General features: G+C 49.0%; 1 protein-coding gene across 2 annotated transcripts in view; it reads left to right on the top strand.

Moving 5' to 3' along the window:
• RCC2 (regulator of chromosome condensation 2) overlaps positions 1-26,610 on the top strand; it is a 333,593-nt gene that overhangs the window by 99,831 nt on the left and 207,152 nt on the right. For both annotated transcript variants that reach the window (XM_069240760.1, XM_069240759.1), the window contains exons 8-9: positions 397-563; positions 792-972. In XM_069240760.1, the coding sequence (XP_069096861.1) occupies positions 397-563; positions 792-972 (348 nt within the window). The remainder of the gene's footprint in view (positions 1-396; positions 564-791; positions 973-26,610) is intronic.

Here is a 26,610-nt window from a genome sequence, read left to right as displayed (position 1 = left end):
CTGGTAAAAGGAATCCCTCTTGTGTAAATGCATGATTTTGTGGTGAGCACTCCTCCTTTACAAGTGCGTTGACCACGCTGCTCTGAGTGCTAATGATTTCTGTGAAAAGATACCTGCTTGCGTTTTCCTTGTGTTGAGCTCTTCATATATTTTAGTGGCCCCTCGACAGTAAGTCTTTTGTTCTGGTTTCACAGTTGTAGCACTCTGTAATTTGTGATTAAATGTTGTCAGCACACTCTAAATATGAATTGCTTGTAGGGCTGTGTAGCGATTTCTTGCATATCAGATGCTGAATTTATTTATTTTGGAACTGTTAACTTTTTTTTTTTTTTTTTTTAAATCTTTACATCTTTTCACCAGTTTCGATTAACCTTCTTCTTTTTTTCCCATCAACAGGTCACAACACAGATGGGAAATTTATTGCTCGCACCAATCGGGTAGAATATGACTGTGAGCAGATACCACGCCGTGTTCCCATCTTTATTGAAAAGACCAGAGATGGCCAGGTGCAGCCTGTCCCCAATGTGGTTGTGCGGGATGTGGTGTGTGGCACTAACCATACGGTAAGTAAGCTCCCCCTAGTGATTTTTGATTTGCATGTCCCTGGACGTGCACCAGTTCACCTAGCGCACAATTCGACACCCTTATCCCAGTTTACTCACAAATCAGCAATTCGTTCTAGTCCCTTTTGAGCACTGATGAGCAGAAACGTTTTTAAATATTTGTTCTTAGTGTATTCTGCATCTGATGAATCTGTTGTGTATTATTATGCTTCTGTCTCCTTTCTGCAGCTGGTCCTTGACTCTCAGAAGCGAGTTTTCTCCTGGGGCTTCGGAGGGTATGGCCGCCTTGGCCATGCAGAGCAAAAAGATGAGCTGGTGCCACGACTGGTCAAGCTGTTTGACTTCCCTGGTCGTGGGGCTGTGCAAATCTATGCCGGATCCACTTGCTCCTTCGCTGTTGGTGAAATGGGTGAGCTGCACACTTTGTCATTGGCTCAATAAATTCTTCATTTACCCACATATTATGCTGGTGAGGCAGAAGGCACATAACTATTCTGTAACAACTTTTCTTTTCCTTTGTCCTGTTCTTGGCATGTGAGCTACTACAATAATGGGATCGAAATTGCCACTACAGTCTAGTTTGATGTGAAAATAATGTAATTAAAGGTGCAGAGACTGGACTTCGGTTGGGATCAGATAGTCCACCCATCCAGTAATAGAAGTAGTGACCTTTATTTCTGTTGCTACATCTTGTCAACAGCAGACATAACTTAGAAAGAACCTAGTGAAACTTTGATCTGCAGTGCTGTGCAATTAGCTTTTCTCTATTTGTGTAAAAGTTTGGTTTCCAACATAGTTTTTGTAGGAATGTGCCCCATTTCGCCTGTTTCATCCCTTCACTTTTTGCCTGATATTGATGCTGACTTGACTAAGAGTGTGCTGGGATCCTGCTATCCAGACCTCAGCACTAGTGTTCTTCACTAAAACTGTACCATTGTCTCCACAATTGGCACACTCCTGGCACACAGCTAAGCCCCTTGTAAAGGATACCTGTGGTACCAAGTGCTCTGTGCCAGGGAGGGTCCCCAAGGGCTGCAGCATGTATTTTGCCATCCTAAGGTACCCCTCACCAAACAAATGCACTCTACCTTTTTCTCCCCACCAACGCACACCAGTTCAAAGGCAAAGTAGACTTGACATCTCTCTCAAGGTTCCATGCCACAAACCACTGCCTGTGGCATTGGTACAGCCTTAAGGCGTGGTACACTATGCCACAGGTGAGGCCATAGCTGCATGAGCACTATGCCCCTACTGTGTCAAAGCCAATTATTAGACGTTGAAAGTGCAGGGTAGCTGTAGGAAGTTGGCTCTGTATGCACTATTTCAAAGTAAGGAATAGTATGCACAGAGTCCAAGGGTTCCCCTTAGAGGTAAGATAGTGGCAAAAAGAGATAAAACTAATGCTCTATTTTGTGGTAGTGTGGTCGAGCAGTAGGCTTATCAGAGGGTAGTTGTAAAGAAATGGCTCCCTCTTGCAGTTACCCCCCACTTTTTGCCTGATACTGATGCTGACTTGCCTGAAGTGTGCTGGGACCCTGCTAACCAGGCACCAGCACCAGTGTTCTTTCACCTAAAAGGTACCATTGTCTCCACAATTGGCACAACCCTGGCACCCAGGTAAGTCCCTTGTAACTGGTACCCCTGGTACCAAGGGCCCTGATGCCAAGGAAGGTCTCTAAGGGCTGCAGCATGTCTTATGCCACCCTAGGGACCCCTCACTCAGCATAGACACACTGCTTGCCAGCTTGTGTGTGCTGGTGGGGAGAAAATGACTAAGTCGACATCGCACTCCCCTCAGGGTGCCATGCCAACCTCACACTGCCTATGGCATAGGTAAGTCACCCCTCTAACAGGCCTTACAGCCCTAAGGCAGGGTGCACTATCCACAGGTGATGGCATAGGTTCATGAGCACTATGCCCCTACAGTGTCTAAACAAAACCGTAGACATTGTAAGTGCAGGGTAGCCATATGAGTATATGGTCTGGGAGTCTGTCAAAAACGAACTCCACAGCTCCATAATGGCTACACTGAATACTGGGAAGTTTAGTATCAAACTTCTCAGAATAATAAACCCGCACTGATGCCAGTGTTGGATTTATTAAAAAATGCACACAGAGGGCCTCTTAGAGATGCCCCCTGTATTTTACCCAATTGTTCAGTGCAGGACTGACTGGTCTGTGCCAGCCTGCTGCTGAGAGACGAGTTTCTGACCTCATGCGGTGAGAGCCTTTGTGCTCTCTGAGGACAGAAACAAAGCCTGCTCTGGGTGGAGGTGCTTCACACCTCCCCCCTGCAGGAACTGTAACACCTAGCAGTGAGCTTCAAAGGCTCAAGGTTTGTGTTACAATGCCCCAGGGCACTCCAGCTAGTGGAGATGCCCGCCCCCTGGACACAGCCCCCACTTTTGGCGGCAAGTCCAGCAGAGATAATGAGAAAAACAAGGAGGAGTCACTGACCAGTCAGGACAGCCCCTAAGGTGTCCTGAGCTGAGGTGACTCTGACTTTTAGTAATCCTCCATCTTGTAGAAGGAGGATTCCCCCAATAGGGATAGGAATGTGACCCCCTCCCCTTGGGAGGAGGCACAAAGAGGGTGTACCCACCCTCAGGGCTAGTAGCCATTGGCTCCTAACCCCCCAGACCTAAACACGCCCTTAAATTTAGTATTTAAGGGCTCCCCTGAACCTAAGAATTTAGATTCCTGAAACTACAAGAAGAGGACTGCTGAGCTGAAAAACCCCTGCAGAGGAAGACCAGAAGACACCAACTGCTTTGGCCCCAGACTTACTGGCCTGTCTCCTGCCTTCCAAAGAAACCTGCTCCAGCGACTCTTTCCAAGGGACCAGCGACCTCTGAATCCTCAGAGGACTGCCCTGCTTCAAGAAAAACAAGGAACTCACGAGGACAGCGGCCCTGCTCGAAAAGACTGCAACTTTGTTTCAAAGGAGCAGATTTAAAGACCCCTGCAACTCCCCGCAAGAAGCGTGAGACTTGCAACACTGCACCCGGCGACCCCGACTCAACTGGTGGAGAACCAACACCTCAGGGAGGACCCTCCGGCGACTCCGAGACTGTGAGTAACCAAAGTTGTCCCCCCTGAGCCCCCACAGCGACGCCTGCAGAGGGAATCCCGAGGCTCCCCCTGACCGCGACTGCCTAAACTCCATTTCCCGACGGCTGGAAAAGACCCTGCACCCGCAGCCCCCAGCACCTAAAGGAACGGAACTCCTGTGCAGGAGTGACCCCCAGGAAGCCCTCTCCCTTGTCCAGGTGGTGGCTAACCTGAGGAGTTCCCCCCCCCCCCCCCCCCCCCCTTACCTGCCTGCAACGCTGAAGAGATCCCTTGGTCTCTCATTGATTTACATTGAAAACCCGACGCTTGTTTCTACACTGCACCCAGCCGCCCCAGTGCCGCTGAGGGTGTACTTTTTGTGTGAACTTGTCTCCCCCCCCCCCCCCCCCCGGCACCCCCTTCTCTCCATTGAAGCCTATGTGGTTTGGGCACCTCTTTGGCCTTTGCACCTGACCGGCCCTGAGCTGCTGGTGTGATAACTTTGGGGTTGCTCTGAACCCCCAACGGTGGGCTACCTTGGACCCAAAACTGAAACCTGTAAGTGACTTACTTACCTGTTAAAACTAACATCACTTTACCTCCCCCAGGAACTGTGAAAATTGCACTGTGTCCACTTTTAAAACAGCTTATTGTGTTTTATGTGAAAAGTATACATGCTAATGTAATGATTCAAAGTTCCGAAAGTACTTACCTGCAATACCTTTGAAATGAGATATTGCATGTAGAATTTGAACCTGTGGTTCTTAAAATAAACTAAGAAAATATATTTTTCTATAACAAAACCTATTGGCCTGGAATTGTCTCTGAGTGTGTGTTCCTCATTTATTGCCTGTGTGTATGTACAACAAATGCTTAACACTACTCCTTTGATAAGCCTACTGCTCGACCACACTACCACAAAATAGAGCATTAGTATTATCTCTTTTTGCCACTATCTTACCTCAAGGGGAACCCTTGGACTCTGTGCATACTATTCCTTACTTTGAAATAGTGCATACAGAGCCAACTTCCTACACGAACTCCACAGTTCCATAATGCTTCTTGGAAGGTTGGTATTAAACATCTAAGCATAATAGACCCACACTGATGCCAGTGTCGGATTTATTTTTAAAATGCACACAAAGGGCATCTTAGAGATGCCCTCTGCATATCAGCCCAACTACTAGTACTAGGCTGACCAGTTTCTACTAGCCTGCCACATCCAGATGGGTTTCTGACTCCATGGAGTGAGTGGCTTTGCGCACTCTGTGACCAGGAACAAATCCTGTCCTGGGTGGAGGTGCTTCACACCTCCCCCTGCAGGAACTGTAACACCTGGTGGTGAGCCTCAAAGGCTCAAGCCTGGTGTTACAGCGCCCCAGGGCACTCCAGCTAGTGGAGATGCCCCCCCACCCCAAAACCCCTGACCCCACTTTTGGCGGCAAGTCCAGAGGATATAATGAGAAAAACAAGGAGGAGTCACCCTCCAGCCAGGACAGCCCCTAAGGTGTCCTGAGCTGAGGTGACCACTGCCTTAGGAAATCCTCCACCTTGCTTCGGAGAATTCCCCCAAATAGGATTAGGGATGTGCCCCCCTCTCCACAGGGAGGAGGCACAAGGAGGGTGTAGCCACCCTCGGGGACAATAGCCATTGACTACTGCCGTCCAGCCCTAAACACACCACTAAATTGAGTATTTAGGGGCGACTCTGAACCCAGGAAAACAGATTTCCTGGCGACCTAAAGGACTGCTGACCTGAAAGCCCGCTGACTTGGCCCCAGCCCTACCGGCCTGTCTCCAGACTCAAAGAACCTGCAGCAGCGACGCATCCAGCGATGCCTGCAGCCTCTGCCGACTCAGAGGACTGCCCTGCAACCCAAAGGACTAAAACTCCAGTGGCCAGCGGCTCTGTCTAATGTACAAAGAAGAAACCATCTTTAAAGGGACTGGAGCCCCACTTCAGAAGCATGGGTCCCCAACACTCTGTACCCGACACCCCGGCTCGTGTTCATAGAAACCAACACTGCAGCGAGGAGCTCCCACGATGTGGACACTCTGAGATGACCTCCCAGCAGGCAGCACTCATCGTTGCCCAGTCGGTGGCTGGCCCAAGAAGATTAGAGCCCCCTGGAGTTCCTGCAATAAGTCCCACTGGAACACCAAAAAAAGGGCACAGCAGGTAGTTGCAGAAGGACAGACTATCACTGTAGGAAGTTGGCTCTGTATGTGCTATTTCAAAGTAAGGAATAGCATGCACAGAGTCCAAGGGTTCCCCTTAGAGGTAAAATAGTGGTAAAAATAGATAATACTAATGCTCTATTTTGTGGTAGTGTGGTCGAGCAGTAGGCTTATCCAAGGAGTAGTGTTAAGCATTTGTTGTACATACACATAGACAATAAATGAGGTACACACACTTAGAGACAAATCCAGCCAATAGGTTTTGTTATAGAAAAATATCTTTTCTTAGTTTATTTTAAGAACCACAGGTTCAAATTTAACATGTAATATCTTGTTTGAAAGGTATTGCAGGTAAGTACATTAGGAACTTTGAATCATTTCAATTGCATGTATACTTTTCAAGTTATTGACAAATAGCTATTTCAAAAGTGGACACTTAGTGCAATTTTCACAGTTCCTGGGGGAGGTAAGTTTTTGTTAGTTTTACCAGGTAAGTAAGACACTTACAGGGTTCAGTTCTTGGTCCAAGGTAGCCCACCGTTGGGGGTTCAGAGCAACCCCAAAGTCACCACACCAGCAGCTCAGGGCCGGTCAGGTGCAGAGTTCAAAGTGGTGCCCAAAACACATAGGCTAGAATGGAGAGAAGGGGGTGCCCCGGTTCCGGTCTGCTTGTAGGTAAGTACCCGCGTCTTCGGAGGGCAGACCAGGGGGGTTTTGTAGGGCACCGGGGGGGACACAAGCCCACACAGAAATTTCACCCTCAGCAGCGCGGGGGCGGCCGGGTGCAGTGTAGAAACAAGCGTCGGGTTTGCAATGTTAGTCTATGAGAGATCAACGGATCTCTTCAGCGCTACAGGCAGGCAAGGGGGGGCTTCCTCGGGGAAACCTCCACTTGGGCAAGGGAGAGGGACTCCTGGGGGTCACTTCTCCAGTGAAAGTCCGGTCCTTCAGGTCCTGGGGGCTGCGGGTGCAGGGTCTTTTCCAGGCGTCGGGACTTAGGTTTCAGAGAGTCGCGGTCAGGGGAAGCCTCGGGATTCCCTCTGCAGGTGGCGCTGTGGGGGCTCAGGGGGGACAGGCTTTGGTACTCAGTCGGAGAGTAGTCCGGGGGTCCTCCCTGAGGTGTTGGTTCTCCACCAGCCGAGTCGGGGTCGCCGGGTGCAGTGTTGCAAGTCTCACGCTTCTTGCGGGGAGTTGCAGGGGTCTTTAAAGCTGCTCCTTGAAACAAAGTTGCAGTCTTTTTGGAGCAGGTCCGCTGTCCTCGGGAGTTTCTGGTCGTCGTCGAAGCAGGGCAGTCCTCAGAGGATTCAGAGGTCGCTGGTCCCTTTGGAAGGCGTCGCTGGAGCAGAGTTCTTTGGAAGGCAGGAGACAGGCCGGTGAGTTTCTGGAGCCAAGGCAGTTGTTGTCTTCTGGTCTTCCTCTGCAGGGGTTTTCAGCTGGGCAGTCCTTCTTCTTCTTGTCGCAGGAATCTAATTTTCTAGGGTTCAGGGTAGCCCTTAAATACTAAATTTAAGGGCGTGTTTAGGTCTGGGGGGTTAGTAGCCAATGGCTACTAGCCCTGAGGGTGGGTACACACTCTTTGTGCCTCCTCCCAAGGGGAGGGGGTCACAATCCTAACCCTATTGGGGGAATCCTCCATCTGCAAGATGGAGGATTTCTAAAAGTTAGAGTCACCTCAGCTCAGGACACCTTAGGGGCTGTCCTGACTGGCCAGTGACTCCTCCTTGTTATTCTCATTATTTTCTCCGGCCTTGCCGCCAAAAGTGGGGGCCGGGGCCGGAGGGGGCGGGCAACTCCACTAGCTGGAGTGTCCTGCGGTGCTGTGACAAAGGGGTGAGCCTTTGAGGCTCACCGCCAGGTGTTACAGCTCCTGCCTGGGGGAGGTGTTAGCATCTCCACCCAGTGCAGGCTTTGTTACTGGCCTCAGAGTGACAAAGGCACTCTCCCCATGGGGCCAGCAACATGTCTCTAGTGTGGCAGGCTGCTGGAACTAGTCAGCCTACACAGATAGTCGGTTAAGTTTCAGGGGGCACCTCTAAGGTGCCCTCTGGGGTGTATTTTGCAATAAAATGTACACTGGCATCAGTGTGCATTTATTGTGCTGAGAAGTTTGATACCAAACTTCCCAGTTTTCAGTGTAGCCATTATGGTGCTGTGGAGTTCGTGTTTGACAGACTCCCAGACCATATACTCTTATGGCTACCCTGCACTTACAATGTCTAAGGTTTTGTTTAGACACTGTAGGGGTACCATGCTCATGCACTGGTACCCTCACCTATGGTATAGTGCACCCTGCCTTAGGGCTGTAAGGCCTGCTAGAGGGGTGTCTTACCTATACTGCATAGGCAGTGAGAGGCTGGCATGGCACCCTGAGGGGAGTGCCATGTCGACTTACTCATTTTGTCCTCACTAGCACACACAAGCTGGCAAGCAGTGTGTCTGTGCTGAGTGAGAGGTCTCCAGGGTGGCATAATACATGCTGCAGCCCTTAGAGACCTTCCTTGGCATCAGGGCCCTTGGTACTAGAAGTACCAGTTACAAGGGACTTATCTGGATGCCAGGGTCTGCCAATTGTGGATACAAAAGTACAGGTTAGGGAAAGAACACTGGTGCTGGGGCCTGGTTAGCAGGCCTCAGCACACTTTCAATTGTAAACATAGCATCAGCAAAGGCAAAAAGTCAGGGGGCAACCATGCCAAGGAGGCATTTCCTTACACAACCCCCCCCCCCCCCCCCCCAAACGAAAGAGGATGAGACTAACCTTTCCCAAGAGAGTCTTCATTTTCTAAGTGGAAGAACCTGGAAAGGCCATCTGCATTGGCATGGGCAGTCCCAGGTCTGTGTTCCACTATAAAGTCCATTCCCTGTAGGGAGATGGACCACCTCAACAGTTTAGGATTTTCACCTTTCATTTGCATCAGCCATTTGAGAGGTCTGTGGTCAGTTTGAACTAGGAAGTGAGTCCCAAAGAGGTATGGTCTCAGCTTCTTCAGGGACCAAACCACAGCAAAGGCCTCCCTCTCAATGGCACTCCAACGCTGCTCCCTGGGGAGTAACCTCCTGCTAATGAAAGCAACAGGCTGGTCAAGGCCATCATCATTTGTTTGGGACAAAACTGCCCCTATCCCATGTTCAGAGGCATCTGTCTGCACAATGAACTGCTTAGAATAATCTGGAGCTTTTAGAACTGGTGCTGAGCACATTGCTTGTTTCAGGGTGTCAAAGGCCTGTTGGCATTCCACAGTCCAGTTCACTTTCTTGGGCATTTTCTTGGAGGTGAGTTCAGTGAGGGCTGTCACAATGGATCCATATCCCTTCACAAACCTCCTGTAATACCCAGTCAAGCCAAGGAATGCCCTGACTTGAGTCTGGGTTTTTGGAGCTACCCAGTCCAGAATAGTCTGGATCTTGGGTTGGAGTGGCTGAACTTGGCCTCCACCTACAAGGTGGCCCAAGTAAACCACAGTTCCCTGCCCTATCTGGCATTTGGATGCCTTGATAGAGAGGCCTGCAGATTGCAGGGCCTTCAAAACCTTCTTCAGGTGGACCAGGTGATCCTGCCAGGTGGAGCTAAAGACAGCAATATCATCAAGATAAGCTGTGCTAAAGGACTCCAAGCCAGCAAGGACTTGATTCACCAACCTTTGGAAGGTGGCAGGGGCATTCTTTAAACCAAAGGGCATAACAGTAAACTGATAATGCCCATCAGGTGTGGAGAATGCTGTTTTCTCTTTTGCTCCAGGTGCCATTTTTATTTGCCAGTACCCTGCTGTCAAGTCAAAGGTACTTAAGAATTTGGCAGCACCTAATTTATCTATGAGCTCATCAGCTCTAGGAATTGGATGAGCATCTGTCTTGGTGACAGAATTGAGCCCTCTGTAATCCACACAAAACCTCATCTCTTTCTTTCCATCTTTGGTGTGAGGTTTGAGGACTAAGACCACTGGGCTAGCCCAGGGGCTGTCAGAGCGCTCAATTACTCCCAATTCTAGCATCTTGTGGACTTCCACCTTGATGCTTTCCTTAACATGGTCAGACTGTCTAAAGATTTTGTTTTTGACAGGCATGCTGTCTCCTGTGTCCACATCATGGGTACACAGGTGTGTCTGACCAGGGGTTAAGGAGAAGAGTTCAGGAAACTGTTGTAGGACTCTCCTACAATCAGCTTGCTGTTGGCCAGAGAGGGTGTCTGAGTAGATCACTCCATCTACTGAGCCATCTTTTGGGTCTGATGACAGAAGATTAGGGAGAGGTTCACTCTCTGCCTCCTGATCCTCATCTGTTACCATCAACAGATTCACATCAGCCCTGTCATGGAAGAGCTTAAGGCGGTTCACATGGATCACCCTCTTGGGGCTCCTGCTTGTGCCCAGGTCCACCAGGTAGGTGACCTGACTCTTCCTTTCTAGCACTGGGTAAGGGCCACTCCATTTGTCCTGGAGTGCCCTGGGAGCCACAGGCTCCAGAACCCAGACTTTCTGCCCTGGTTGGAACTCAACCAGTGCAGCCTTTTGGTCATACCAAAACTTCTGGAGCTGTTGGCTGGCCTCAAGGTTTTTGGTTGCCTTTTCCATGTACTCTGCCATTCTAGAGCGAAGGCCAAGTACATAGTCCACTATGTCTTGTTTAGGCTCATGAAGAGGTCTCTCCCAGCCTTCTTTAACAAGAGCAAGTGGTCCCCTTACAGGGTGGCCAAACAGAAGTTCAAAGGGTGAGAATCCTACTCCCTTCTGTGGCACCTCTCTGTAAGCAAAAAGCAGACATGGCAAGAGGACATCCCATCTCCTTTTGAGTTTTTCTGGGAGCCCCATGATCATGCCTTTTAATGTCTTGTTGAACCTTTCAACTAAGCCATTAGTTTGTGGATGGTATGGTGTAGTGAATTTATAAGTCACTCCACACTCATTCCACATGTGTTTTAGGTATGCTGACATGAAGTTGGTACCTCTGTCAGACACCACCTCCTTAGGGAAACCCACTCTGGTAAAGATACCAATGAGGGCCTTGGCTACTGCAGGGGCAGTAGTCGACCTAAGGGGAATAGCTTCAGGATACCTAGTAGCATGATCCACTACTACTAGGATGTACATATTTCCTGAGGCTGTGGGAGGTTCCAGTGGACCAACTATGTCCACACCCACTCTTTCAAAGGGGACCCCCACCACTGGAAGTGGAATGAGGGGGGCCTTTGGGTGCCCACCTGTCTTACCACTGGATTGACAGGTGGGGCAGGAGAGGCAAAACTCCTTAACCTTCTGGGACATATTGGGCCAGTAGAAGTGGTTGACTAACCTCTCCCACGTCTTGGTTTGTCCCAAATGCCCAGCAAGGGGAATATCATGGGCCAAGGTCAGAATAAACTCTCTGAACGACTGAGGCACTACCACTCTCCTAGTGGCACCAGGTTTGGGGTCTCTGGCCTCAGTGTACAGGAGTCCATCTTCCCAATAGACCCTATGTGTTCCATTTTTCTTGCCCTTGGACTCTTCAGCAGCTTGCTGCCTAAGGCCTTCAAGAGAGGGACAGGTTTCTTGTCCCTTACACAGCTCTTCCCTTGAGGGTCCCCCTGGGCCTAAGAGCTCAACCTGATAAGGTTCAAGCTCCAAAGGCTCAGTTCCCTCAGAGGGCAGAACTTCTTCCTGAGAAGAGAGGTTCTCTTTTTCTGACTGTGTTGCAGTTGGTTTCCCAACTGACTTTCCTTTTCTCTTGGTAGGCTGGGCCATTTTTCCAGACTCCAGCTCTACTTTTTCACCCTGTGCCTTGCACTGTGCTCTTGTTTTTACACACACCAGTTCAGGGATACCCAGCATGGCTGCATGGGTTTTTAGTTCTACCTCAGCCCATGCTGAGGACTCCAGGTCATTTCCAAGCAGACAGTCTACTGGGATGTTTGAGGAGACCACCACCTGTTTCAGGCCATTGACCCCTCCCCATTCTAAAGTTACCATTGCCATGGGATGTGCTTTAGTTTGATTGTCAGCATTGGTGACTGTATAAGTTTTTCCAGTCAGGTATTTGCCAGGGGAAACCAGTGTTCGATGGCATCTGTCGCTGTAGATACACATGGTATGCATGAGCTCGCCATCTGGTGTTGGGTCGGAGTGTTACAAGTTGTTTTTCTTCGAAGAAGTGTTTTCGAGTCACGGGACCGAGTGACTCCTCCTTCTGTGCTCATTGCGCATGGGCGTCGACTCCATCTTCGATTGTTTTCTTTCCGCCATCGGGTTCGGACGTGTTCCTGTCGCTCCGAGTTTCGGAACGGAAAGATAGCTGAAACCGGAAGATTTTCGACGGTATCGTTGCGATCCGGTTCGAGATAGACACGACGATGCGTTGAACATCGAAGCGCTTCGGTGCCCTTCGGGGTAGATTTCGGCACCCAGTCGGGGCCTAGTCGGCCCGACCGCGTGGAGAACAACGCCGATGGAACGGACCCCGTTTCGATTCTGCCCCGAATGCCACAACAAATATCCTTATACGGACCTACACTCGGTCTGTAACCTGTGCCTGTCACCCGAGCACAGCGAAGAATCCTGTGAGGCCTGTCGGGCGTTCCGGTCCCGAAAAACTCTGCGCGACCGTCGAGCGAGAAGACTGCAGATGGCGTCCACGCCAAAGGAGCGTCGACAGTTCGAGACAGAAGAGGAACAGGAGGAATCCTTTTCCATCCAGGATTCAGACTCCGACGAGCTACACTCTACAAAAACTGTGAGTAAGACGTCGAGATCAGAACTTAAAAATGGAAAGAAGGCCCAGGGGACGCCACTGCCAACCGGCCATGGCTCCACCCAAATTCTCGGTGACCAACAATCGGCACCGAAAAAGGCCCATTCAGTGTCGAGATCGTCCGACTTCGGTCGAGACACCGGCACGCAGCCTCCTCGGGACCGAGAGAGTGCTAAACAGAAGCATCGACACCGAGAGTTCGGTGTCGACACGGATCGACGCCGAGACAGTGGCGCTGAAGACCATAGAGGCCAAGAATTTTCGGCACAGAAAAAGAGGAAGGTTACCTCGGAGCCGAAAAAACAATCAACAGGGTTTTCGGAGCCGAAAAAAGCGACATCAGACCCTGTTTCAGGCTCCTATACTGAAGAGCATTCTATGTCTTCACAAATGAAGAAACATAGATTTGAACAAGAACTGCAATCCACTGACGTGGATCACACGCAAAAGCGTATCTTTATTCAGCAGGGGACTGGGAAGATCAGTACCCTTCCACCTGTCAAACGAAAGAGAACGCTTCAGTTTACTCCTCAGCAACAAACAGCACAAAAGGTAACACCTCCTCCCTCGCCTCCACCTGTAACTCCGGCTTCGCCAACTTACACCCCGTCACATTCGCCAGCTCACACCGCCATGAGCCACGATGACCAAGATCAGGATGCGTGGGACTTGTACGACGCACCAGTGTCTGATAACAGCCCAGACACATACCCAACTAGGCCATCACCACCGGAAGACAGCACAGCCTACTCACAAGTGGTGGCTAGAGCAGCACTATTCCATAATGTGGAACTACACTCGGAACAAGTAGAGGATGATTTTTTATTTAACACCCTCTCTTCAACCCACAGCTCCTACCAAAGCCTGCCGATGCTCCCAGGCATGCTACGCCATGCAAAGGACATTTTCAAGGAGCCAGTTAAAAGTAGGGCAGTGACGCCTAGGGTGGACAAAAAGTATAAGGCGCCTCCTACGGACCCTGTATTCATCACCTCTCAGCTGCCACCAGATTCTGTGGTGGTAGGGGCTGCCAGAAAACGGGCAAATTCACACACTTCTGGGGATGCACCTCCCCCAGATAAAGAAAGCAGGAAGTTCGATGCAGCCGGGAAGAGGGTTGCTGTCCAAGCAGCAAACCAGTGGCGCATCGCAAATTCACAAGCGCTGCTAGCGCGATACGACAGAGCCCACTGGGATGAGATGCAGCATCTCATTGAACATCTCCCAAAAGATCTGCAAAAAAGAGCAAAACAGGTTGTTAAGGAGGGTCAAAACATTTCCAACAATCAAATACGCTCCTCCATGGATGCAGCAGACACGGCCGCAAGGACCATTAATACGTCGGTTACCATCCGTAGGCACGCATGGCTCAGAACGTCTGGATTCAAGCCAGAAATTCAGCAGGCAGTGCTTAACATGCCAGTAAACGAAAAACTTCTGTTCGGTCCGGAGGTCGACACAGCCATAGAAAAGCTCAAGAAGGACACTGACACTGCCAAGGCCATGGGCGCACTCTACTCCCCGCAGAGCAGAGGATCTTATAACACCTTCCGCAAAACACCTTTTAGAGGAGGGTTTCGGGGTCAGGCCACACAAGCTAGCACCTCACAGTCCGCACCGCCCACCTACCAGGGACAGTACAGGGGAGGTTTTCGGGGCCAGTATAGAGGGGGGCAATTCCCTAGGAATAGAGGAAGATTTCAAAGCCCCAAAACCACTACCAACAAGCAGTGACTCACACGTCACTCACCCCTCCCACACAACACCAGTGGGGGGGGAGGATACGTCAATATTACGAAGCATGGGACAAAATAACTACAGACACATGGGTCCTAGCAATTATCCAACATGGTTATTGCATAGAATTCATGCAATTCCCTCCAGACATACCACCAAAATCACAAAATTTATCAAAATACCATTCACAGCTTCTAGAGATAGAAGTTCAAGCACTACTGCAAAAAAATGCAATAGAATTAGTACCAAGCACACAAATAAACACAGGAGTTTATTCACTGTACTTCTTGATACCAAAAAAGGACGAAACACTGAGACCAATTCTAGACCTCAGGGTAGTAAACACATTCATCAAATCAGACCACTTTCACATGGTCACACTACAAGAAGTGTTACCATTGCTCAAAAAACACGACTACATGACAACCCTAGACCTCAAGGACGCATATTTCCATATACCAATACATCAATCACACAGGAAATATCTAAGGTTTGTATTCAAAGGAATACATTACCAATTCAAAGTATTGCCTTTTGGTTTAACAACCGCTCCAAGAGTATTCACAAAATGCCTAGCAGTAGTCGCTGCACACATCAGAAGGCAGCAAATACATGTGTTCCCGTATCTAGACGACTGGCTAATCAAAACCAGTTCGCTCACACAATGCTCAAACCACACAAATCAAGTCATACAAACCCTCTACAAACTAGGGTTCACCGTCAACTTTGCAAAATCAAACATTCTGCCAAGCAAAGTACAGCAATATCTAGGAGCCATAATAGACACGACAAAAGGAGTAGCAACGCCAACTCCACAAAGGATCCACAATTTCAACAGGGTCATTCAACACATGTCTCCAAACCAAACAATACAAGCAAGAACAATACTACAGCTCCTAGGCATGATGTCCTCATGCATAGCCATTGTCCCAAACGCAAGACTGCACATGAGGCCCTTACAACAGTGCCTAGCCTCACAGTGGTCTCAAGCACAGGGTCACTGTAGGAAGTTGGCTCTGTATGTGCTATTTCAAAGTAAGGAATAGCATGCACAGAGTCCAAGGGTTCCCCTTAGAGGTAAAATAGTGGTAAAAAGAGATAATACTAATGCTCTATTTTGTGGTAGTGTGGTCGAGCAGTAGGCTTATCCAAGGAGTAGTGTTAAGCATTTATTGTACATACACATAGACAATAAATGAGGTACACACACTCAGAGACAAATCCAGCCAATAGGTTTTTATATAGAAAAATATCTTTTCTTAGTTTATTTTAAGAACCACAGGTTCAAATTCTACCTACAATATCTCATTCGAAAGGTATTGCAGGTAAGTACTTTAGGAACTTCAAATCATAAAAATTGCATGTATACTTTTCAAGTTATTGACAAATAGCTGTTTTAAAAGTGGACACTTAGTGCAATTTTCACAGTTCCTAGGGGAGGTAAGTTTTTGTTAGTTTTACCAGGTAAGTAAGACACTTACAGGGTTCAGTTCTTGGTCCAAGGTAGCCCACCGTTGGGGGTTCAGAGCAACCCCAAAGTCACCACACCAGCAGCTCAGGGCCGGTCAGGTGCAGAGTTCAAAGTGGTGCCCAAAACACATAGGCTAGAATGGAGAGAAGGGGGTGCCCCGGTTCCGGTCTGCTTGCAGGTAAGTACCCGCGTCTTCGGAGGGCAGACCAGGGGGGTTTTGTAGGGCACCGGGGGGGACACAAGTCCACACAGAAATTTCACCCTCAGCAGCGCGGGGGCGGCCGGGTGCAGTGTAGAAACAAGCGTCGGGTTTGTAATGTTAGTCTATGAGAGATCTCGGGCTCTCTTCAGCGCTGCAGGCAGGCAAGGGGGGGGTTCCTCGGGGAAACCTCCACTTGGGCAAGGGAGAGGGACTCCTGGGGGTCACTTCTCCAGTGAAAGTCCGGTCCTTCAGGTCCTGGGGGCTGCGGGTGCAGGGTCTCTCCCAGGCGTCGGGACTTTAGGTTCAAAGAGTCGCGGTCAGGGGAAGCCTCGGGATTCCCTCTGCAGGCGGCGCTGTGGGGGCTCAGGGGGGACAGGTTTTGGTACTCACAGTATCAGAGTAGTCCTGGGGTCCCTCCTGAGGTGTTGGATCGCCACCAGCCGAGTCGGGGTCGCCGGGTGCAGTGTTGCAAGTCTCACGCTTCTTGCGGGGAGCTTGCAGGGTTCTTTAAAGCTGCTGGAAACAAAGTTGCAGCTTTTCTTGGAGCAGGTCCGCTGTCCTCGGGAGTTTCTTGTCTTTTCGAAGCAGGGGCAGTCCTCAGAGGATGTCGAGGTCGCTGGTCCCTTTGGAAGGCGTCGCTGGAGCAGGATCTTTGGAAGGCAGGAGACAGGCCGGTGAGTTTCTGGAGCCAAGGCAGTTGTCGTCTTCTGGTCTTCCGCTGCAGGGGTTTTCAGCTAGGCAGTCCTTCTTCTTGTAGTTGCAGGAATCTAATTTTCTAGGGTTCAGGGTAGCCCTTAAATACTAAATTTAAGGGCGTGTTTAGGTCTGGGGGGTTAGTAGCCAATGGCTACTAGCCCTGAGGGTGGGTACACCCTCTTTGTGCCTCCTCCCAAGGGGAGGGGGTCACAATCCTAACCCTATTGGGGGAATCCTCCATCTGCAAGATGGAGGATTTCTAAAAGTTAGAGTCACCTCAGCTCAGGACACCTTAGGGGCTGTCCTGACTGGCCAGTGACTCCTCCTTGTTTTTCTCATTATTTTCTCCGGCCTTGCCGCCAAAAGTGGGGCCTGGCCGGAGGGGGCGGGCAACTCCACTAGCTGGAGTGTCCTGCTGGGTTGGCACAAAGGAGGTGAGCCTTTGAGGCTCACCGCCAGGTGTGACAATTCCTGCCTGGGGGAGGTGTTAGCATCTCCACCCAGTGCAGGCTTTGTTACTGGCCTCAGAGTGACAAAGGCACTCTCCCCATGGGGCCAGCAACATGTCTCGGTTTGTGGCAGGCTGCTAAAACTAGTCAGCCTACACAGATAGTCGGTTAAGTTTCAGGGGGCACCTCTAAGGTGCCCTCTGGGGTGTATTTTACAATAAAATGTACACTGGCATCAGTGTGCATTTATTGTGCTGAGAAGTTTGATACCAAACTTCCCAGTTTTCAGTGTAGCCATTATGGTGCTGTGGAGTTCGTGTTTGACAAACTCCCAGACCATATACTCTTATGGCTACCCTGCACTTACAATGTCTAAGGTTTTGTTTAGACACTGTAGGGGTACCATGCTCATGCACTGGTACCCTCACCTATGGTATAGTGCACCCTGCCTTAGGGCTGTAAGGCCTGCTAGAGGGGTGTCTTACCTATACTGCATAGGCAGTGAGAGGCTGGCATGGCACCCTGAGGGGAGTGCCATGTCGACTTACTCGTTTTGTCCTCACTAGCACACACAAGCTGGCAAGCAGTGTGTCTGTGCTGAGTGAGAGGTCTCCAGGGTGGCATAAGACATGCTGCAGCCCTTAGAGACCTTCCTTGGCATCAGGGCCCTTGGTACTAGAAGTACCAGTTACAAGGGACTTATCTGGATGCCAGGGTCTGCCAATTGTGGATACAAAAGTACAGGTTAGGGAAAGAACACTGGTGCTGGGGCCTGGTTAGCAGGCCTCAGCACACTTTCAATTGTAAACATAGCATCAGCAAAGGCAAAAAGTCAGGGGGCAACCATGCCAAGGAGGCATTTCCTTACAGTCACCTTCTAGATCTGGTGTTGCTAGACCGCCAAACTTACCTCTCGCTTCTATGGTGGAACAGTATAAATTTAAACATAGGGCGGCCTTTCCAAGACCCAGTGCCACAGTACGTAATAACAACAGATGCTTCCATGACAGGGTGGGGAGCACATCTCAATCAACACAACATAAGAGGACAATGGAACATACATCAAACAAAACTGCATATAAATCATCTAGAATTATTAGCAGTTTTTCAAGCACTAAAAGCTTTCCAACCAATCATAACCCACAAATACATCCTTGTCAAAACAGACAACATGACAACGATGTATTATCTAAACAAACAAGGAGGAACACATTCAACGCAGTTAAGCTTGTTAGCTCAAAAAATATGGAAGTGGGCAATCCACCATCAAATTGGTCTAATCGCACAGTTTATTCCGGGGATCCAGAATCAGCTGGCAGACAATCTCTCTCGAGATCACCAGCAAGTCCACGAATGGGAAATCCACCCACAGATTCTGAACACCTACTTCACACTCTGGGGAACACCACAAATAGACTTATTTGCAACAAAAGAGAACGCAAAATGCCAAAACTTCGCGTCCAGATACCCACACAAGCAATCCCAAGGCAATGCCCTATGGATGAACTGGTCAGGAATATTTGCTTACGCTTTTCCTCCTCTCCCTCTCCTTCCTTACCTAGTAAACAAATTGAGTCAAAACAAACTCAAACTCATTTTAATAGCACCAACGTGGGCAAGACAACCCTGGTACACAACACTGCTAGATCTGTCTGTAGTACCACACATCAAACTGCCCAACAAACCAGATCTGTTAACGCAACACAACCAACAGATCAGACACCCGGACCCAGCATCGCTGAATCTAGCAATCTGGCTCCTGAAATCCTAGAATTCGGACACTTACAACTTAGCCAAGAGTGTATGGAAGTCATAAAGCAGGCCAGAAGGCCATCCACTAGACACTGCTACGCAAGTAAGTGGAAAAGATTTGTTTGGTACTGCCATCATAATCAGATACAACCACTAGACGCAACTCCAAAACATATAGTAAATTACTTGCTCCATTTACAAAAAGCAAAGCTAGCCTTCTCTTCTATTAAAATACACCTTGCAGCAATATCTGCATACCTGCAAACTACATATTCAACTTCCTTGTATAGGATACCAGTTATCAAAGCATTCATAGAAGGGCTTAAAAGAATTATACCACCAAGAACACCACCTGTTCCTTCATGGAACCTAAACGTGGTTCTAACAAGACTCATGGGCCCACCTTTCGAACCCATGCACTCTTGCGGAATACAATTCCTAACCTGGAAAGTTGCCTTTCTCATCGCCATTACATCTCTAAGAAGAGTAAGTGAAATTCAAGCGTTCACAACACAAGAGCCTTTTATACAAATACATAAAAATAATTTTTACCCAAAGTTATTTCACCATTCCATCTAAATCAAACGGTAGAACTACCAGTTTTTTCCCACAGCCAGATTCTGTGGCTGAAAGAGCACTACATACATTAGATGTCAAAAGAGCATTAATGTACTACATTGACAGAACAAAAAACATCAGAAAAACTAAACAGCTATTTATTGCATTCCAAAAACCTCATGCAGGTAACCCAATATCAAAACAAGGTATAGCCAGATGGATAGTTAAATGCATCCAAATCTGCTACCTTAAAGCAAAAAGACAACTGCCCATTACTCCCAGGGCACATTCAACAAGGAAAAAAGGTGCTTCAATGGCCTTTTTAGGAAACATCCCAATGCAGGAAATATGTAAGGCAGCCACTTGGTCTACGCCTCACACATTCACCAAACACTACTGTATAGATGTGCTATCCGCACAACAAGCTACAGTAGGTGAAGCTGTATTAAGAACTCTATTTCAGACAACTTCTACTCCTACAGGCTAAACCACCGCTTATGGGGAACTAACTGCTTACTAGTCTATGCATACCATGTGTATCTACAGCGACAGATGCCATCGAACTGAAAATGTCACTTACCCAGTGTACATCTGTTCGTGGCATCAGTCGCTGAGATTCACATGGACCCACCCACCTCCCCGGAAGCCTGTAGCAGTTCAGAAGTTACCTTCAATTTTGTACATTTGTATATATATTATTTAATCCTTTAATAGGTACATACTTACATTTTTCATTGCGCGGGCACTATTACTATAGTACAACTCCTACCTCACCCTCTGCGGGGAAAACAATCGAAGATGGAGCCGACGCCCATGCGCAATGAGCACAGAAGGAGGAGTCACTCGGTCCCGTGACTCGAAAACACTTCTTCGAAGAAAAACAACTTGTAACACTCCGACCCAACACCAGATGGCGAGCTCATGCATACCATGTGAATCTCAGCGACTGATGCCACGAACAGATGTACACTGGGTAAGTGACATTTTCATTCTCTGTCACCATGGTGACACTGGCACCTGTATCCCTCAGACCCTCTACACTTGTCCCATTAATAAAGAGCTTCTGCCTGTATTTTTGCATGATAGGCGGCCAGGCAGCTAGTGTGGCTAAATCCACCCCACCCTCAGAGACTAGAGTAGCTTCAGTGTGGACCCTGATTTGCTCTGGGCACACTGTTGATCCCACTTGGAGACTAGCCATTCCAGTGTTACCTGGATTGGAGTTTGGAGTGGAACTTTTCTTGGGACAGGCCTTGTCTCCAGTTTGGTGTCCAGACTGACTACAGTTTCGACACCAGGCCTTTTTGGGATCAAAGTTTTTACCCTTGTACCCAGGATTGTTTTGTGAAGAGGCTCTGGGCCCACCCTCCTGTGCAGGGTTTTGGGGGCCTGTAGAAGACTCTTTACTATTTTTATTTTTGGCTGTCTCACCACCTTTCCCCTGGGGAGGTTTTGTGACCCCTTTCTTTTGGTCACCCCCTGTGGAAGTTTTTGACACCCTAGTCTTGACCCAATGGTCCGCCTTCTTTCCCAATTCTTGGGGAGAAATTGGTCCTAGGTCTACCAGATGCTGATGCAGTTTATCATTGAAACAATTACTTAACAGGTGTTCTTTCACAAATAAATTGTACAGCCCATCATAATTACTTACACCACTGCCTTGAATCCAACCATCTAGTGTTTTTACTGAGTAGTCTACAAAGTCAACCCAGGTCTGGCTCGAGGATTTTTGAGCCCCCCTGAATCTAATCCTATACTCCTCAGTGGAGAATCCAAAGCCCTCAATCAGGGTACCCTTCATGAGGTCATAAGATTCTGCATCTTTTCCAGAGAGTGTGAGGAGTCTATCCCTACACTTTCCTGTGAACATTTCCCAAAGGAGAGCACCCCAGTGAGATCTGTTCACTCTTCTGGTTTCACAAGCCCTCTCAAAAGGTGTGAACTATTTGGTGATGTCATCACCATCTTCATATTTAGTTACAATCCCTTTAGGGATTTTCAACATGTCAGGAGAATCTCTGACCCTATTTATGTTGCTGCCACCATTGATGGGTCCTAGGCCCATCTCTTGTCTTTCCCTCTCTATGGCTAGGATCTGTCTTTCCAAAGCCAATCTTTTGGCCATCCTGGCTAACTGGATGTCCTCTTCACTGGAGTTATCCTCAGTGATTTCAGAGGTGTTGGTCTCTCCTGTGAGGGAACCAGCATCTCTGACTATTATTTTTGGAGTCCGGGTTTGAGAGACCCTGTTCTCCCTAGATAGGACTGGTAGGGGGGAATTTTCCTCCAAGTCACTATCCTCTTCCTCTGAGTTGCCACCCTCAGAGGGGTTGGCCTTTTCAAACTCTGCCAAAAGCTCCTGGAGCTGTATTTTGGTAGGTTTGGGGCCTATTGTTATTTTCTTTATTTTACAGAGTGACCTTAGCTCCCTCATCTTAAGATGGAGGTAAGGTGTGGTGTCGAGTTCCACCACAGTCACATCTGTGCTAGACATTTTGCTTCTAAAAGTTGGAATACTTTTTAAGAATCTACAACTGGTTCTAGAATCTAATTCAAACTTTTACAAACTTTTAAACTCTAAAAGAAATGCTAAACAGGATCTAACACAAGGCCCTAGCAGGTCTTTTAAGAATTTAGAAAACTTTTCAAATTGCAAAAATCAATTTCTAATGACAATTTTGGAATTTGTCGTGTGATCAGGTATTGGCTGAGTAGTCCAGCAAATGCAAAGTCTTGTACCCCACCGCTGATCCACCAATGTAGGAAGTTGGCTCTGTATGTGCTATTTCAAAGTAAGGAATAGCATGCACAGAGTCCAAGGGTTCCCCTTAGAGGTAAAATAGTGGTAAAAATAGATAATACTAATGCTCTATTTTGTGGTAGTGTGGTCGAGCAGTAGGCTTATCCAAGGAGTAGTGTTAAGCATTTGTTGTACATACACATAGACAATAAATGAGGTACACACACTCAGAGACAAATCCAGCCAATAGGTTTTGTTATAGAAAAATATCTTTTCTTAGTTTATTTTAAGAACCACAGGTTCAAATTTAACATGTAATATCTTGTTTGAAAGGTATTGCAGGTAAGTACATTAGGAACTTTGAATCATTTCAATTGCATGTATACTTTTCAAGTTATTGACAAATAGCTATTTCAAAAGTGGGGAGGTACGTTTTTGTTAGTTTTACCGGGTAAGTAAGACACTTACAGGGTTCAGTTCTTGGTCCAAGGTAGCCCACCGTTGGGGGTTCAGAGCAACCCCAAAGTCACCACACCAGCAGCTCAGGGCCGGTCAGGTGCAGAGTTCAAAGTGGTGCCCAAAACACATAGGCTAGAATGGAGAGAAGGGGGTGCCTCGGTTCCGGCCTGCTTGCAGGTAAGTACCCGCGTCTTCGGAGGGCAGACCAGGGGGGTTTTGTAGGGCACCGGGGGGGACACAAGCCCACACAGAAATTTCACCCTCAGCAGCGCGGGGGCGGCCGGGTGCAGTGTAGAAACAAGCGTCGGGTTTGCAATGTTAGTCTATGAGAGATCAACGGATCTCTTCAGCGCTACAGGCAGGCAAGGGGGGGCTTCCTCAGGGAAACCTCCACTTGGGCAAGGGAGAGGGACTCCTGGGGGTCACTTCTCCAGTGAAAGTCCGGTCCTTCAGGTCCTGGGGGCTGCGGGTGCAGGGTCTTTTCCAGGCGTCGGGACTTAGGTTTCAGAGAGTCGCGGTCAGGGGAAGCCTCGGGATTCCCTCTGCAGGCGGCGCTGTGGGGGCTCAGGGGGGACAGGCTTTGGTACTCACAGTCGGAGAGTAGTCCGGGGGTCCTCCCTGAGGTGTTGGTTCTCCACCAGCCGAGTCGGGGTCGCCGGGTGCAGTGTTGCAAGTCTCACGCTTCTTGCGGGGAGTTGCAGGGGTCTTTAAAGCTGCTCCTTGAAACAAAGTTGCAGTCTTTTTGGAGCAGGTCCGCTGTCCTCGGGAGTTTCTGGTCGTCGTCGAAGCAGGGCAGTCCTCAGAGGATTCAGAGGTCGCTGGTCCCTTTGGAAGGCGTCGCTGGAGCAGAGTTCTTTGGAAGGCAGGAGACAGGCCGGTGAGTTTCTGGAGCCAAGGCAGTTGTTGTCTTCTGGTCTTCCTCTGCAGGGGTTTTCAGCTGGGCAGTCCTTCTTCTTGTTGTCGCAGGCATCTAATTTTCTAGGGTTCAGGGTAGCCCTTAAATACTAAATTTAAGGGCGTGTTTAGGTCTGGGGGGTTAGTAGCCAATGGCTACTAGCCCTGAGGGTGGGTACACCCTCTTTGTGTCTCCTCCCAAGGGGAGGGGGTCACAATCCTAACCCTATTGGGGGAATCCTCCATCTGCAAGATGGAGGATTTCTAAAAGTTAGAGTCACCTCAGCTCAGGACACCTTAGGGGCTGTCCTGACTGGCCAGTGACTCCTCCTTGTTATTCTCATTATTTTCTCCGGCCTTGCCGCCAAAAGTGGGGGCCGGGCCGGAGGGGGCGGGCAACTCCACTAGCTGGAGTGTCCTGCGGTGCTGTGACAAAGCCTTTGAGGCTCACCGCCAGGTGTTACAGCTCCTGCCTGGGGGAGGTGTTAGCATCTCCACCCAGTGCAGGCTTTGTTACTGGCCTCAGAGTGACAAAGGCACTCTCCCCATGGGGCCAGCAACATGTCTCTAGTGTGGCAGGCTGCTGGAACTAGTCAGCCTACACAGACAGTCGGTTAAGTTTCAGGGGGCACCTCTAAGGTGCCCTCTGGGGTGTACTTTGCAATAAAATGTACACTGGCATCAGTGTGCATTTATTGTGCTGAGAAGTTTGATACCAAACTTCCCAGTTTTCAGTGTAGCCATTATGGTGCTGTGGAGTTCGTGTTTGACAGACTCCCAGACCATATACTCTTATGGCTACCCTGCACTTACAATGTCTAAGGTTTTGCTTAGACACTGTAGGGGTACAGTGCTCATGCACTGGTACCCTCACCTATGGTATAGTGCACCCTGCCTTAGGGCTGTAAGGCCTGCTAGAGGGGTGTCTTACCTATACTGCATAGGCAGTGAGAGGCTGGCATGGCACCCTGAGGGGAGTGCCATGTCGACTTACTCGTTTTGTCCTCACTAGCACACACAAGCTGGCAAGCAGTGTGTCTGTGCTGAGTGAGAGGTCTCCAGGGTGGCATAAGACATGCTGCAGCCCTTAGAGACCTTCCTTGGCATCAGGGCCCTTGGTACTAGAAGTACCAGTTACAAGGGACTTATCTGGATGCCAGGGTCTGCCAATTGTGGATACAAAAGTACAGGTTAGGGAAAGAACACTGGTGCTGGGGCCTGGTTAGCAGGCCTCCGCACACTTTCAATTGTAAACATAGCATCAGCAAAGGCAAAAAGTCAGGGGGCAACCATGCCAAGGAGGCATTTCCTTACAATCACCCACAACCAATTTAGATCCGCCCTAGATGCAGCAAACACCGCAGTTAGGAGTATAAACACTAGCGTAATAATAATCGGAAGGCATGCTTGGTTGTGATCTTCAGGGTTCAAACCTGAAATGCAAGCGGTCCTTAATATGCCCTTTTAACAAACAGCAGTTATTTGGACCAGAGGTGGATACCACCATAGAAAGTTTAAAAAGACTCAGCTAAGGCCATGGGTGCCCTTTATGCAACACCTGTTGGGGGAAATCCACTGCCACAAGAGGTATCTCTACTTCGCCTCAATATTGCCTTTCTCAGCATCTCCGCACAGTACACATCCCCTGTGGGAGGAAGACTGCAACATTTCTATCATCATTGCACAACATTACATCAGATCAATGGGTGCTGTCCATTATCCACAATGGTTATTTCTGTGAACTAATCTCCATTCCACCAAATACTCCCCCTTGCTCACACAGGCTTTCTCCAGAACTCCTCGGTTTGCTAAAACAAGAGGTACAATCTCTTCTACTCAAAGGTGCAATAGAGGTAGTACCTATAACTCATCAAGGGTCAGGAGTATATTCTCTATACTTCCTCATACTAAAAAAAGGATGGCTGTAAGGAAATGCCTCCTTGGCATGGTTGCCCCCTGACTTTTTGCCTTTGCTGATGCTATGTTTTGATTTGAAAGTGTGCTGAGGCCTGCTAACCAGGCCCCAGCACCAGTGTTCTTTCCCTAACCTGTACTTTTGTTCACACAATTGGCACACCCTGGCATCCCGGTAAGTCCCTTGTAATTGGTACCCCTGGTACCAAGGGCCCTGATGCCAGGGAAGGTCTCTAAGGGCTGCAGCATATCGTATGCCACCCTGGGGATCCCTCACTCAGCACAGACACACTGCTTGCCAGCTTGTGTGTTCTGGTGAGGACAAAACGAGTAAGTCGACATGGCACTCCCCTCAGGGTGCCATGCCAACCTCACACTGCCTATGCAGTATAGATAAGTCACCCCTCTAGCAGGCCTTACAGCCCTAAGGCAGGGTGCACTATACCATGGGTGAGGGCACCAGTGCATGAGCACTGTGCCCCTACAGTGTCTAAGCCAAACCTTAGACATTGTAAGTGCAGGGTAGCCATAGGAGTATATGGTCTGGGAGTCTGTCAAACACGAACTCCACAGCACCATAATGGCTGCACTGAAAACTGGGAAGTTTGGTATCAAACTTCTCAGCACAATAAATGCACACTGATGCCAGTGTACATTTTATTGTGAAATACACCCCAGAGGGCACCTTAGAGGTGCCCCCTGAAACCTTAACCAACTACCTGTGTAAGCTGACTGGTTTTAGAAGCCTGCCACACTCGAGACCTGTTGCTGGCCACATGGGGAGACTGCCTTTGTCACTCTGTGGCTAGTAACAAATCCTGCACTGGGTGGAGATGCTATCACCTCCCCCTTGCAGGAGCTGTAACACCTGGCGGTGAGCCTCAAAGGCTCACCCCCTTTGTTCCAGCGCCACAGGGCATTCCAGCTAGTGGAGTGGCCCGCCCCCTCCGGCCACGGCCCCACTTTTGGCGGCAAGGCCGGAGGAGATAATGAGAAAAACAAGGAGGAGTCACTGGCCAGTCAGGACAGCCCCTAAGGCAACCTTAGCTGAAGTGACTCTGACTTTTAGGAATCCTCCATCTTGCAGATGGAGGATCCCCCCCCAATAGGGATAGGAATGTGACCCCCTCCCCTTGGGAGGAGGCACAAAGAGGGTGTAGCCACCCTCAGGGCTAGTAGCCATTGGCTACTGCCCTCCCTGACCTAAACACACCCCTAAATTC

This window comes from Pleurodeles waltl, chromosome 6 (genome assembly GCF_031143425.1).
Source record: "Pleurodeles waltl isolate 20211129_DDA chromosome 6, aPleWal1.hap1.20221129, whole genome shotgun sequence".
NCBI classification, from domain to species: domain Eukaryota; kingdom Metazoa; phylum Chordata; class Amphibia; order Caudata; family Salamandridae; genus Pleurodeles; species Pleurodeles waltl.
This window is presented reverse-complemented; position numbering and strand designations above follow the sequence as displayed.